General features: G+C 52.0%; 1 protein-coding gene across 1 annotated transcript in view; it reads right to left on the reverse strand.

The window, feature by feature from the left end:
- The window catches only part of ST3GAL3 (ST3 beta-galactoside alpha-2,3-sialyltransferase 3), a 226,552-nt gene that overhangs the window by 22,923 nt on the left and 188,076 nt on the right, over positions 1-15,553 (reverse strand). The window contains 4 exon segments of the mRNA XM_055346904.2: positions 9,133-9,319; positions 9,597-9,692; positions 10,562-10,625; positions 14,376-14,470. Of these exon segments, the coding sequence (XP_055202879.2) occupies positions 9,133-9,319; positions 9,597-9,692; positions 10,562-10,625; positions 14,376-14,470 (442 nt within the window).

Genomic DNA, 15,553 nt, shown 5'->3' on the forward strand with positions numbered 1-15,553 from the left:
GCCAACATGGCGAAACCCCATCTCTACTAAAAATATAAAAATTAGCCAGGCGTGGTGGCAGGCACCTGTAATCTCAGCTACTTGGGAGGCGGAGGCAGGAGAATCACTTGAACCTGGAGGGGGTGGCAGAGGTTTCAGCGAGCTGAGATTGTGCCACTGCACTCCCGTCTGGGTGACAGAGCAAACTCCATTTCAAAAAAAAAAAAAAAAAAAAAAGAGTGGCAAGGAGAAGGGAAGGCTTGGAAGGGGCCAGATCATGGAGTTCTGTGCTGTGGAATTGAAGTTTTATCCTGCAGGCCATTGGTTCTTGAGCTTGAGCCTGCGCAAATCATCCAGAGGGCTTATTAAAAGAGAACGCTGGGCCCAACCAGAGTTTCTCATTCAGAAGCTCTAAGGTGAGGCCCCCACTGAAAAATGTACATCTGATAAGTTGCCAGATGATATTGGTGCTGCTGGTATGAGAAGGAACTTTGAGAAGCACTGCATCTAGGAAATGGGGATCCAAAGCAGGGGAATGAAGCACCTGGTCACTTTAGGAGGATTCTTTAGAATACAGACATAGAGAATGGATTGGAGAGAGACCTGACTGGAGGCAGGGAAACAGACAGAAAGCTGCTGAAATAATCCAAGCCAGACAGATTTAGAAGGGAGAATGAAAGATCTGGAGACTGAAGAGTTGAATATGGAAGGCAAAGGCAATGGTGGAATCAGGATGCTTCCCGGGTTTTTGGCCATGAGTTTTAAGAATCAGGGGCTATCCCTAGAACCCAGCGCTGTGCCCACTACACAGTAAATGCTCACTGGATGCTTGCTGACAAGCTGCTCCTTTAAAGGGAGGGCAGAGGTTGAGTCTGCTGGATTTAGAATCAGAAGGTCACCGCCAGGTGAGAGTGGCTTTGGAAGCCAGGATGGAGAGGCTGAGAAACAGACGGCAAACAGGGAGACACTGGGACAGGCGATGACTTTTCCCAGAAACTTGAAAGAGAAAAGAAGAGAGGTGAACATAAGCTAAAGAGAGGGCTTTTATTTTTAAGGTGAAAGAGATCCAAATACATTCATAGATGTGAGAGGAGGACCTGGCAAAGAGGTGAGAAAGGAGACAAAGGAATGAAGACAGTCCTGAGAAGGTGAAGGGAGATGGCATCCAGGACAGGAGAGAACTGACCATGAATGGCAGAGGCACAGGAGGGATGGTAGAGGAGGAAGCAGGGATGAATGGGGATGCAGGTAAGTTTGTAGATGGGAAGCAGGAAGCTGAGAGTTCTTGGCTGGTGACAACCTTTATTTTCCCTGTGCAGCTGGACATGCAATTTCTTTCGAATAGGATGGAGGTACAGTGGAATTGAAGATGATGAGGGTAGAGATCTGAGATGATCAAGGACCCCAGACAGGACACAGGAATGGGAAGCAGCACTGAGATGCTACTAAGGTGACACCATGTGTTACCACCTTGGCTGTAGCTTCTCTCCCATGGGTGACATTCAGTCTCTGGTAATGGACTGGCTGGATGTGAAGGAAAGCACTGGGAAAGGGAGCTGTCGAGTTGAGTGAGACTGTGCTTGAAGAACGGGACTGCACATGATGTTGGTGATTGCTTTGGATTTGCTGAATCAATGAATAAATGGGAGGTGTTATAGTGCAATGGTTAAAGTGAGACACCTTCGGTCCAAAATGCGGCTCTACTGCTTACTACTACTCATAGTACCTGCCTTGTAGGGTTGTGGAGATGGCTGGCTGAGATGATGCATATAAACCACATCGTCCAGGGCCTGGCATGGAGAAGAGTTAACAGTAGTTCTTACCATCCTCACAGACCATGGCAGATAGGAGCTGACTGATGGAGGATTCTAACCAGGAAGGTAGGTGGTCAGATTTATTTCTTAGGAAGATCCCTGAGGCAGTGAGATCTGAGTTTTAATTAGGCTCTACCACTTAACTAGTTGTGTGACCTTACACAAGTAACATATCCTCTCTGTACCCTAGTTTCTTAATCTCTAGGATGGGGATAATAACTACCTAGCTATAGGGTCATTATGAGAACTGAATGAATTCAAGGAAAGCTGATAAACTGAAGAGCTTAATAAGTGACAGCTATAATGATAATGATAGTGATGACAGAAGGAAGAGGAGAACAAAAGGAAGGAAAAGCAGCAAGGAGAGGAACAGGAGGAGGAAGAGTGGCGGGAAGAGGAGCAGGAGGAGGAGGGGGAAGAGTGGCAGGAAGAAGAGCAGGAGGAGGAGGAAGAGTGGCAGGAAGAGGAACAGGAGGAGGAGGAAGAGTGGCGGGAAGAGGAACAGGAGGAAAAGTGGCAGGAAGAGGAGCAGGAGGAGGAGGGGGAAGAGTGGCGGGAAGGGGAGCAGGAGGAGGAGAGGGGAGAGTGGTGGGAGAGGAGCAGGAGGAGGAGGGGGAAGAGTGGCGGGAAGGGGAGCAGGAGGAGGAGAGGGGAGAGTGGTGGCAGAGGAGCAGGAGGAGGAGGGGGAAGAGTGGTGGGAAGAGGAACAGGAGGAGGTGGAAGAAAAGTGGCGGGAAAGGAAACAGGAGGATGGGGAGGAAGAGTGGTGGGAAGAGGAACAGGAGGAGGAGAAAGAAGAGTGGTAGGAAGAGAAACAGGAAGAGGGGAAGGAAAAGTGGCAGGGGAAGAGTGGCAGGAAGAGGAGCAGGAGGAGGGGGAGGAAGAGTGGCAGGAAAGGGAACAGGAGGAGGGGTAGAAACAGTGGCAGGAAGAGAAGCAGGAGGAGGGGGAGAAACAGTGGCAGGAATAGGAGCAGAAGGAGGGGGAGGAAAAGTGACAGGAATGGGAACAGGAGGACGGAGAGGAAGAGTGGCAGGAAGGGGAACAGGAGGAAGGGAGGAAGAGTGGTGGGAAGAGGAGCAGGAAGAGGGGGAGGAAAAGTGGCAGGAAGAGGAGCAGGAGGGGGAGGGGGAGGAAGAGTGGTGGGAAGAGGAACAGAAGGAGGAGGGGGAAGAGTGGTGGGAAGAGGAGCAGAAGGAGGAGGAGGAAGAGTGGTGGGAAGGGGAACAGGAGGAGGGGGAGGAAAAGTGGCAGGAAGAGGAGCAGAAGGAGGCAGGGGAGGAAGAGTGGCAGGAAGAGGAACAGGAGGAGGAGGGGGAGGAAGAGTGGCGGGAAGAGGAACAGGAGGAGGAGGAAGAGTGGCAGGAAGAGGAACAGGAGGAGGGGGAGGAAGAGTGGCAGGAAGAGAAACAGGAGGAGGGGGAGGAGAAGAGTGGTGGGAAGAGAAGCAGGAGGTGGAGGAGGAAGAGTGGCAGGAAGAGGATGAGGGGTAGGAAGAGTGGTGGGAAGAGGAGCAGGGGGAGGAGGAGGAAGAGTGATGGGAAGAGGAGCCGGGGGAGGAGGAGGAAGAGTGGCGGGAAGAGGAGCAGGAGGAGGGGGAAGAGTGGCGGGAAGAGGAGCAGGAGGAGGGGGAGAAGAGTGGCAGGAAGAGGAGGAAGAGTGGTGAGAAGAGGAGCAGGAAGGGGAGGAAGAGTAGCAGAAAGAGGAGCAGGAGGAGGGGGAGGGAGAGTGGCAGGAAGAGGAGCAGGAGGAAGGGGAGGGAGAGTGTCAGGAATAGGAGCAGGAGGAAGGGAAGGAAGAGTGGCAGGAATAGGAGCAGAAGGAGGGGAAAGAGTGGCAGGAAGAGGAACAGGAGAGGGAGGAAGAGTGGCAGGAAGAGGAGCAGGAGGAGGGGGAGGAAGAGTGGCGGGAAGAGGAGCAGCAGGTGGGGGAGGAAGAGTGGCGGGAAGAGGAGCAGGAGGAGGGGGAGGAGGAAGAGTGGCGGGAAGAGGAGCAGCAGGTGGGGGAGGAAGAGTGGCGGGAAGAGGAGCAGGAGAAGGGGGAGGAGGAAGGGGAGGAAGAGTGGCGGGAAGAGGAGCAGGAGAAGGGGGAGGAGGAAGGGGAGGAAGAGTGGCGGGAAGAGGAGCAGGAGGAGGGGGAGGAAGAGTGGCAGGAAGAGGACCAGGAGGAGGAGGAGGAGGAGGAGGAAGAGTGGCAGGAAGAGGAGCAGGAGGAGGGGAAAGAGTGGCAGGAAGAGGAACAGGAGGAGGGGGAGGAAGAGTGGCAGGAAGAGGAGCAGGAGGAGGGGAGAGTGGTGGGAAGAGCAGGGGGGGAGGGTGAGGAAGAGTGACAGGGAGGGAGAGGAAGAGTGACAGGGAGGGAGAGGAAGAGTGACGGGAAGGGGAGCAGGAGGAGGAGTATGACATGGTAATAATTATGAGGCAGTGACCAAGAGCTTACAGAAGACAGTGAGGAAAAGGAGCTGAGGGAGTCCCCATTCTTGAGCATTTTTATCTGAGGGTAGAGGAGCAATGGTTAAGATATGGCAACAGGCAGTGACGTGAAATCTCCTGGCCCTCCCAGGGATAAGAGGCATGGGAGAAAGAGCTGCGGCCACTGGTGATGGCCGCAAAGGAAATGGCGGAGAATCCTCGAAGAGCTGGTCTCAGAGGCTTGGTGAGAAGCCTGGGCTGGGTGGTGAATGCTGGCTCGGGAGCAGGAGGCCTGCACTGAGTCTCCCAGGACAGAGTCCACGCTAAGGCTCTGCATCCCTCTCAGGCTTGAACAGGGAACAGGTGAAGGTGCAGGTGGACATCATTCAATCCCCATTTGGGCCTGGTCCAACAAGAGGCCTTGCATTTGGGGATGTGGTGGCCCCATCTGCCCTACGGTCCAGCCCTGCTGCCTTTCACCAGGAGGCTCCTTGTCTCTCCCTCCTCTAGGCCTGGCCTCTGACCCCTGCTTCTGGGTCACCTCCTAGGTCAAGTCCTACAGCCTGACAGAAAAATGCTTTGCTCCCTGGGATAACTGGGCTTTTCTAACAGCAAAATCACCACCAGTGATAAAAAAAAAATAAAATAAAATAACATTACTATTTGCTACAGACTGAGAACATAGTAAGTTCTCTATGCTAGATGCTTCTAGATTTCATCTTATCTAATTTTAAAAATAACCCTGAAAGATGCACAGCACTACTCATCCACTGTATCAATGACACTAAATCTAAGGAGGTTAGGTGATGTGCCTAAGGTAGCCCACTAATAAGTGAGAGTCTAAACTTAAACCCAAATCTGTGTAACTCCAAGGCCTAAGCCATTTTCCCCTCTTAAGCCACGCTGTCACTCTAAAATCAGGGACTCAGTCTCCCTGTGCTTGAATGTGGGGCCTTGGCTGGCCTCTTAGATCCTGCCCTCCTCCCTCTCTTCCCAGGGACTGAAGTACAGCTGGAGAGTAAGTGCTGTGTCAAGGCTGTCCAGGGACCCACTCCCAGCCCTGTCCTCTCTCTTCCCCCTGCAGGGCTGGGACCACCCCACACCCACCCAGCCTAGGCCCCAGGGCCTCACTGAATTGATGACCAGTCAGAGGTGCTCAGCAGCGAGGCTGGCTTTCTGGTTTTAGGAGTGGGGAGGAGGAGGAGGAAGAGGAGGCAGCAAACGGGGTTGGAAGGCAGTTCCCAGGGGCTTCTGTGGCCTGCTGAGGCGCAGTGGGGGAGGCTGGCAGAGGCAAGAGGGCAGGGCCTGAGGGATGGGGATGGGAGGCTCTGCCTCTCACATGTCCTGTCCTCTCCAGACCCCAGGGCTCCGTCCTCTGGACAGTGGATGGGGTGTCTCCAGCCTTCATCCAATACCAGGAAGAGGATGCACAGGCCACAGCATTGGAGGCATTAGGCAGCACACTCTGACACACCACCCTCATGCTTGATCCACACAGCACACCTCCAGTTTCCTGAAGGGAGCGTGGTCTCTTGGGTCTACACATGCTGTTCCCTCTGCTTGTAATTCCTTTCGCCCACTCACTCCTAACTCTTCCTTCAGGGTCCAGCTCAGGAGTGACTCCTCCAAGAGGCCTTCTTTTGTCCCCCACCTGCCCCAGAGCTGCATTAGGCCTTCCTCATCATAGCAGCCTCCACACTGTACTGTAACTCTAGCTCTGGGACTCTCTCTCCCACTAGACTGTGAGCTACTTTGGTTGGGAATAGTGCTTAATTCCTCTTTGTATTCCCAGGGGCCAGTGTAGAGCCTGCAAAGAGAATACCTCATGGACAGCTGATAAGTGAGTGAGTATGTTGGGGAAGACTGCAGAGGCACCTCTGAGAAGACCTGCACCGGAGCTGGAGGCTGCACCCCCATGTCCCTGGCTCCACCCTTCCTCCAAGCCTCAGCTTCCGTGCTGTGCTTGCCCATCCACTGGTGCTCTTCTGAGCTGCCCTGAGCACACAGCTTGCTGGGAACTCCTACACCTGCTTGCTGGCTTGCCCACGGCTCCTGGGATCTGGGAGACAAAGGGCCTTTTTGTAACCTGTTTGGAGATATCAGTGCCACTGTCCAGTGAGTCAGGGACCCAAACGGCCACAAATGATGAAGAGGAGAGTTCTCAGATGGAAGAAGGTAAGGCCAGCTCTGGCACAGGCTGTTCTCTGGGTTGTTTGGCTGTCCTTTCCTACATCTTCCCCCCTGCCCCTTCCCATATCCTATGAGGACTCCTGGGTACTAGAAAGTTACAGGCTTTAAAAGACTCCTCATGTAGTAAGTGGCAGGAAGCAGCTGTGACTGAGGCCTAATTCCTGTTCCAGCCCTGCCCTGCCAGGCCTTGGCTCCAGAACACAGAGCTGCCTCCTGCCAGAATTCTGCAGGTGAGGCTCCAGACAGGTGCAGAGAGCTCTCCAGCAGCCCAGAGGCTGTATGACTGGAAACATCCCTACAGGAGCAGGACAAGCTGGTGACTAGGGCACCAGACAGGAGGGGACCTGGAGAAGCAGCCTCTCACATTTTCCTGGGTCTCAGATGCCAGGGAAGTGAGGCAGAGCATGGGTGAGGTCCTGGGAAGGCAGTAGCCTTGGGCTTGGGGTGGAGAAGGACACTAAAGAAGAGGTCCCTTGGGCAGCCAAAGGGCCTGGGCAGGTCCACTCTGAGAGATGGGAGAGGTGAGGCCACGGGCAACCCCGGCATTCCTCTGGCAGCTCACTCTAAAGGTCCAAATTATCTTTCAGTTTGGAGACAAGGAAGGCCCACAGTAATTCAGAGGACTCCTCCCTGTCTCCTGTCTTCCCTTCCCACTCACCCCCACCCACCCTGGGTAGGAGTTCTCACCAATACAAGGCTAGTCCTAGAGCCCTGGGTGTGGCCAGGACGGACACAGATGTCATCAAGAGTGAGCCTGTGCCTGTGCCTCGTCCTGCAATGCTGGTACCTTGAATCTGCCTGCTGCCAAGGCCAGGCCAGGCAGAGAGCTCCTCAGCTTCCTGGGAAAAGCAAGGCCCTGATGTCTGCTTCCTGAGTAGCCTGAGTACAGTGAGTTCTCTGACTCTAGCTGGCTTCCTTCCTTTTCTTCTTTCTTTCCTTACTCCCTTGGATGAATTTTAAGAACCTTGAATTAACTGACATTGGTGTTCTTGGAAGGAACATGTGATAACACCCATGACAGGCTCTGACCCACCCCTTTGGCCTGGCCTTATTTGAACTGCCTGGCTTTTCCCAGTCTGTCTGGTAGGAAGTAGGAACTGGTGTTTGAGCCAATTCCAGATCATTTATGGTGACTGAGCACTGAAGGGTAAAAACCAATGGGATCAAGCTCTGCCCCTTAGGAGCTCTTGCCCTGAGGGAGGCTGTGACAGGTGCCCATAGGCAGAGGAAACGATGTGAAAGGAGGATGGCAGAAGGCCAGAGTGAGACAGCAGCCCTTAGGCTCACTGGGGTTCACCAGGACAGACTCTATTTCCTACCATTCTCCCTTAAAAGTGTCTATCTGTGACCCTAATTCTACTGCCCTCAAGGCAAAGAGAGGGACTCTGAAAACACTAGTGTCTCAGTCCCCAGGGTTCTGAAAACAGTAGGGTACTCCTGGAACCGCTGTTATTTACCTGGTCTGTGTGGGCAGTGGGCCTGCTTGAAGTTGGGCCTGGCTAAGGCCAAATCATCACTCTGCTGCCTGGCCCTTTCCTCCCCTTTGGGGAGGTGGACTGGACACTGTGGAGCCCAGGTGTCTCATCCAGTCTGGTTCTGAAATGGATTCCCCTTCCCCACTGTCCCACCTACCTGAATTTCTGGACCTGACTTCTGTCTTCTCTCTTGCTTGCTACCTACTTGACACTGCCTGTACTTGGCCTTGCTTGGGAAAGAGCTGTGGAGTTAAACCAAATTGCACTGAGACCCTAAAGGCAAAGGAAGCTGTTCCCACTCCCAACTCTTCTCTAAACCTCCAGAAAGAACAATCAGCTTCTCACTGTAGGCAGAGGGCCGTCTGTCATCATCCTCCTCTAGCAAGAGGCTTGGGTATTAGAAGACGAATGGCCTGAGCTCTGCAGTACCCCACCCCTGGGGCTGCTGGTGACAGCTGGTTGTGGGGGAGTGGGCCTGGACAAGTTCACGGATGTCCCTGTAGGCCCAGAGCTGGGAAGTAGAGGTCTCGGGAGGGAACTCAGTGGTGTTCTCCTGAAGAGCAGTTGACCTTACTCTGCCACATAAGCTCCCTAAAGAAATGGGCCCAGACCCTTACCTGCTTAGAACAGTCAGTAGAACCTGATCATTCCCAATGATCAGACTCAGTGGCAGGTTGGGAATTCAGCTATAAGTCAGTGGTAAAAGTACAAAGTGGAAACAGGCCAGGACTTCTAAGTTTGGGAGCTGGCACTCTCAAGTTGAGGGGTCTGCTGTCCCTGCAGAACCCAGGCTGAGAAAGAGGGCAGGGACCCCTAAGACCAGAGCCAGAGAGACCTTACAGAGGAGAAGAGGGTGCAAGGGAGGCAGCTACAAGGTCAGGGCAGGAAAGTAGAAAGATTGGGAGTGATACGAAGGCTGGCCTGAGAGACAGAGCTTCCCTTGGCCAGGAGATCTAAGGCCAGGGAAGGGCCCCTGGGGCTGCTGGGGTCTGGCTACAGAAGGCTGAGAAAGGATCTGCACCTGGGCACCTGGAAGCAGGTAGCAGGTTTCAGGCATATTGGCTCCTGGAGTTTGGCCAGTAACCCGGGCAATCTCCTGACCTCTTTGCCCCCTGGTTGCCATTGGGTGATTTCGGCTTTGGGTCATTAATGTTTCCTTTGAAGGTTCTTACTCGTTCTTTGCTGCATTCAAGGGGCGGGACTGCTTAGGAGTTGCGGAAGCCCAGGGCAAGAGGGGAAGGAGCTGGTGCCAGGAGAGCTTACCACTCTCTCCTTGTAGACGATGTATTTCAACCACTTAAAGTCCTGCCACTTGAAGCCGGCGAGGACAAAGAGAGAATCGCGCTCGTACTGCTCAGGCCGCTGCATGGCGCCCTCGGGGTAGGTGATGCGCAGTGTCGTTTTGCTGCCCACGTCCTTCTCAAAGCCTTTCACTGGTGCTGAATTCAGTCTACAGAGAGCAGGCCCACTCAGAGCCTGGGCCTGTGTTTGGGAAGGCACCATGACCCCAGACTATCCCAGGCACGGAGAATAGGGAGTCCAGGTCACCTGGACCTATTCTCCCCAGGTGCCCCCACTAGTTGTCTGTTCCAAAGCCCTCCAACCCAGAGTTCTTGAGGCTTCCGTTGACCTCCAGCCCAACTAGCCAGACAGACAGTTCTCAATGGGCTCAGGACTAAGGGTTGGGGCCACGACACTCACCCGAGGTGCCATTTTGGGGAGCTCACCTCACCACAATGTCATAGTTGTCAATTCGTGACCCCAGAGACTTGTTGGCAAGAACGCCTCCATTGCCCACGATGATGCAGCGGCGGCAGCGGAGGCTGAGGGGAGAGAGGCGGAGACCTCTGTACAGAGAGCTGCCCACCAGGTCTCTTTCCCTGCTCCTTTGGCCCTTGACCCCACGCCCTTGTCCAGGACCAGGCTGGGATAGAGGAAGGAGACCAATGGGCTTCTGGCAGCATTTCTGAGAGAAGGCCTGAACTGTACAATGCGTAGCTGGGCCCTGAGACTCTCCAGCATCTCTATCTAGGCCCTGACACTTCCCCAGGAAAACAGGGCCATGGAAAGGCTTGGGTGCCAGGCGTGGGTGGTGAGGAGGGAGCTTTGGTAAGATGACATTCTAGGGTAAAGGTTCCCCAAGGGGTAGTGATGTTTAGGCAGGCTTCAGGGGAGAGGGAAAAGTGGGCCGAGCTTGGGGCTATACCAGGAAAGCAAGAAAAGGGGAACGGGACAGGAGGCTCTAGGACTCAAGGCTCCCAGCAGCCACTAGAGAGCTTACCCATCTTGCTTCTCCCATCCCTGACCCTGGGGCTTCCTGCTCTAGGGTCTGTTGGTTTGGGAGCTGTCACTGCCTTCTGGACTTAAGCCTTGTCCCCTTCACCTGCCCCCGCCACCCAGGCCCTCAGTCCCATTGCTGGGCTAGTCCCAGCCCCAGTGTCTTCAGTTCTTACCCTCAAGCCTCTGGTATCTGAGGACTGGGATGTCCTGCCAAGTGCTGACAGCCTGTGGGGGTGCAAGTCAGGTGGAGTGGTTCCACTTACCTGCTCCACCCACCCTGTGTATGTACTGTATGTGCATGTGTGGATGTGCTGGAGAAACTGCCCATGTCCAGGGAAGGCCAGCTGGGCCTCAACACCTCTGCACACCACCAGGCAGCGGCGGGTAGGAGGCTGCGCAGTGTGTGGCTCACCTGTCCAAGGCAGGGGTCAGGCGGTACTCTTTGGTGACTGACAAGATGGCTTTGATCAGATTGTCTGCAGACAGAGGAGAGAGGTTTCTGTTACAGGGCCACTTACCTTTCTATAAAATGTTTACTGATAATCCTACTGGAAGGCACAAGTTCCTAGGGGCTAGAGTGAAAGTGGAAGTGGAGAGAGCTCTGGACACAAGGATGTATTGGGCCACTGCCCTGACTTTCTTCCTGAGAAAGGAGGTGATGGCAGGAAACAGACAGGCATATCACTGCCGGGAGCCCGTCCCTAACACTGGCACGCAGCTTCTCTCCCAGGCTTCTGGGAGGCTCATCTGGTTTTCTGAGGCTCTGTAGTCAGGCCCCAGGACATGCATTCCTAGGCCAGGGCCTTCCCTGGAAGCTGGCGCACGCAGTCTCCCTGGAATGGGAGTACCTGCTCAGAGCTAGAGACCACCTTGTACTTATCTCTGTGCTCCCACCCAGCAGATACCAGGAAACAAATGAGACACCCAGCAACTGAAGAGCTCACCACATGCCTCATTATCTGACATCACCTTTCCCTCACTTCCTCCCTCTCACATTGCCAATCCTGAATCCTGCTCTTTGCCAGGCTGTCTTTACCTCCTCACCTCTTCACTCCCTGAGCCTGGCTCTGCCCACCTGCACTCCACTCAGCAAAGACCCCCATGACTTCTGTGCTCTCAGACCTGGGCCCACTATTTAGACCTCATCTCCTTGGCCTCTCTCTGGCTTTGGCAATAAGGACTGCTCTTCCAAACTCTGGTATCATGAGAGCACTATAGTATGATGTATAGTGAATAGCAAGGGTATTGGCTTTGGAGTCAAATACTGGCTGTGCTCTGTGACCTTATATAAATCATTTCCTTTCTTTGAGCTTTAGTTTCCTCATCTCTAAAATGAAAGTAATTCCTATTTTGTGGAGTTGTTAGGAAGATATAAAATAACGTATACAAAGACCTAAAAATAAAGTAAACTGGTATCACCACAATGGAGAGCATCTTAATAACATCAAATAACCATGAAGATGTGCATACACTAAGATCCTACAACTATGCTCCTAGGCGTGGAGTGTTGAAAAAGTCACACACTTGCTCCAGGAGACACGCAAGAGTGTTCGCTGATGAACTGTTTGTAATAGCAAAATGGTGGAGGCAAGCTGAATGTCCAGCAAAAAAAAAAAAACCAGATTAAATGTGGTGTATGAAATCCTATACAGCCATTAAAAAAAAAAATCAATGACCTACAGCTGTATGTACCAATATAGATAAATCTCAAAAACACATTCAAAAAAATATGAAGAATATACATACACATATACACAAATACATGTACATATAATGACACCATTTGTAAAGTCTAAAGACATGTAAGAGTGGTACTATATTTTTAATAAATATATAAATATGTAGTGAAAATACATAAACAAGCCCGGGTGTGGTGGCTCACACCTATAATCCCAGCACTTTGGGAGGCCAAGGAGGGAGGATTGCTTGAGCTCAGGAGTTTGAGACCAGCTTGGGCAACATGGTTAAACCCTGTTTCTACAAAAAAATACAAAAATTAGTCAGGAGTGCTAGTGTGTGCTTGTAGTCCCAGCTACTTGGGGAGCTGAGGTGAGAGGATTGCTTGAGCGCTGGAGTTGAGGTTGCAGTGAGTCGTGTGTGTGCCACTGCACTGCAGCCTGGGTGACAAAGCAAGACCCTGTCTCAAACATATATAAACAAGGCATAAGAATGCCAACACTGAAGCCAGGATAATGCAGAATAATGGCTTCCTGGGGAAGGAAGAGAATGGAGTGGGAAGGGACCCGCAGAAGCTTTAATTGTGTCTCATGTTTTATTTCTTCAGCTGGGTAGAAGGTACATCAATGCTTATTATTCCTAGTATTTTTTGTATGCTTGAAATATTTCATGTAAAGAAAAGATGTCTCCAAAATTAAAAATAACAAACTATACTTTTTTAAATGAGGCAGAGGTAGCCGAGAGGTCATGTTAAGGACTGAGAAGTATCCCTTGGATTTCTCCGGGACACTGAGCAGTTTCACTGGAACGGTGGGGTGGGATGGGCAGGGATGCAGATATTCTTCAGGAGTAAATGGTGAGAAAGAGGAGGCAGCAGGTGCAGTTAATCCTTCCAGAAGTTGAGTGAGAATGGGGTAGGGAAACAAACCTTTAAGCAATGTTCTACACTAAGCGCCTTCAGATACACCTTATGGTGGGCTTTAGGAAAGGCCACAGATTCCCTCCTTTTCCCACTTCCAATTTCACCTTTAAGGAAGAGCATATTGCTACTAAAATTAGCCAAGGTCAAGGATATGGATTGGGCTTTGTTTTCTAGGAGGAAAATCTCAGCAGAAAGAGCACACATTAGCAGATGCTCTCTGCTTGCTGGCTGATGGGCTCCGTATCGAACTTCCCTGGCCTTTGTAGCTATCCCATCTGAGTCTCGAGTGCAGATTCAAGAGAGAAGAGTGGCCTTCTTGGCTGCCTGCACCCAGGGAAAAGGGGTTCTTCATATGGTTTAACCCAACCATTAGATTTGTCCTTGGAGGTCTGAGGTCAAAGCGCCAGTTCAACAGTGTTTTTCCTGGCCACTGGCTTCTTTTCAGGGAGAGAGAGTCTGGCTGAGTAGAGGGTTCAGGTATTCTTGAGTCTCCTGGCCAAATGATATCACCCCTTTAGCAGTTATTTTATGTAATTCTGACAACAACTTTACACAGTAGTATTATTCTCTCCATTTAACTGCTGACGGAACTAAAGGACAGACAGGCAACTTGTCCAGGGTCACAGCTAGTAAAGAGGCAGTATGGGGATCTGATCCCTCTGTGCCTGACCCATAAGTCCAGATTATTTTCCACCATGCCATGAAATAGCACAGAACTTGACAAAGAAGCAGAATTGTTCAACTACTAGGGATGGGAAAGTCTTAAGTTAGCATGGAGCTGTGTGGGTGAGGTCCCCAAGGCAATGGAAGGGGAGTTTGTGAGAGTGTAGGGGAAAGGTTAGCCTTGGACAGGATAAGGAAGGGTTGGAAGGGAGACGAGGTTCAGGTGAAAAATATCAGGATGGGCTGATAGAGGGACGTGGGGCACTCCTGGGGGACAGTCTCTGTTTTCTCTGGGAATGTCCCTACTATACCTAGTACTCTAGTGTTCCTGTCTACAGCACACCTTTTCTGTGTTCTCACAGCTCCTTGTACTGCCCTCACCAGAACTCTGCACTCTTGAATATCTGAATCTCCGCTATACTGGAGCTTTTTGAGGAGAGGCAACAATCTGTCTACTTCACTGTTGTATACTTAACCCCTGGCAAAGCGGTGGGCTCTGTGTAAATATTCCGTTAAAGAAGAAGCCGGGCACGGTGGCTCATGCCTGTAACACCAGCACGTTAGGCAGATCACTTGAGTCCAGGAGTTTGAGATCAACCAGGGCAACATGGTAAAACCCTGTCTCTACTAAAAATACAAATTAAAAATAAGCCAGGCATGGTGGTGCGTGCCTATGGTCCCAGCTACTCAGGAGGCTGAGGTAGGAGGATCTTAAAGGTGGAGATTGTGTGAGCCGAGATCATGCCACTGCACTTTAGCCTGGGTGACAGAGCAAGGATCTATCTCAAAAAAAAAAAAACCAAACAAACGAAAAAAAAAGGAAGGGAAAAAGGTAGAGATTTGTTGAGAGTAGAGGAAGGGTGGATTCTCAGCATAGGGACTTCCGAGGATGTAGCCTTGTCTGAAGGATAGGGAGACAGTCGGGGGGATGAGATGTTAATGTAGGTCAGGGTTCCCAACATACCTTGACCTTTGATCCCAAAAGGCGGCACGAACTCCCGGATTCTAGCCCACTTGCGAAAGGAGTCATCCAGGAACATGGGTGCTGGCTTGGAGAACCTGGAATATAACAGGACTGCTGAGGATCACAAAAACGCAACAGTCTGGATTACTGGTGGCACTTCCGTACGTCGGGTCTTGGCTAAGGATCTGCTGGAAGCCCCCTCTGCATTCCGGCATACCCCCCTCCACCCAGCCTGTTCACTGGGTAGCTGTCGAGGGGTTTGACAGATCTTGTTCAGTGGAGCCTCAGTCTGAGGGAGTAGGCCTGGTCAGTCTTTATTTGGCCAGCTGTAGGAGTGGAGAGACAAGATTTGTTCAGCAAGGATCAATTTCTCAGAGCTGGAAGCTCTCCGGAAGGTTGTGCAGGCATTCATCAAATAGTCACTGCTGCCCACACTGTTCCTGCAATCTGGGAACACAGAGATGAGACACTGTCCAGTTGAGCAGAAATATATCCAAAAATACAGCCAGTACATGGAGACAGATTTTGGAGAGAATTCTGGGAAGTGGACCACCCACAGTGAGGAAGAAGGAGAATTCATGGTGAGAGGGCAAAGCAGGTTAAAAGCTACAGGAGACAGAAGTTTGGTAGGAAAGAGAAAGAAAAAGCAGAGTCCTAGGAGGCAGGGCTGAGGGGAGAGGTTTCAGACCAGTAGGAATTTGAGTGCATTTGCTGGTGGAGAGAAGGAAAGACAGGAGGCTAAGTTCTTGTGGAAGTGAGGAGGGACCCAGAGCTTCAGGGGAAGGGTTGATCTGGGCCTGGAGGGGAGATGGGGGGAAAGGCGAGAGAAGGAGGGTGAAGTGATGCTGAGCTGGGGTGAAAGAACAGGCAAGTCTTACTCTTCTTGGAATGGGCAGGGAGGGGACAGGCTTGGGGAGGAGGAGATGAAGTCTGAAGGGAAGGGAAGTGAGGAAGAGGGAGAAGGTGCAGCAGGAATTGAGCTCTTCAGAGATGACTGGAGAGCACAACTTCACATGGGCGCTAGCACCCTGCTTTGAAGGCCCTTTTCAGGGAACCTGGCAGCCCCAAAGATGGCCAGTTCCTGATCACTCACTGTGTGCTGAGAATTCTGCAATGGGGCCTGCTCAGGACCTTCCTGGCCATAAATGAATGTGTGGAGGCCTGGGCCTCTGTGGCTC

Source organism: Gorilla gorilla, chromosome 1, assembly GCF_029281585.2.
Source record: "Gorilla gorilla gorilla isolate KB3781 chromosome 1, NHGRI_mGorGor1-v2.1_pri, whole genome shotgun sequence".
Lineage (NCBI taxonomy): Eukaryota > Metazoa > Chordata > Mammalia > Primates > Hominidae > Gorilla > Gorilla gorilla.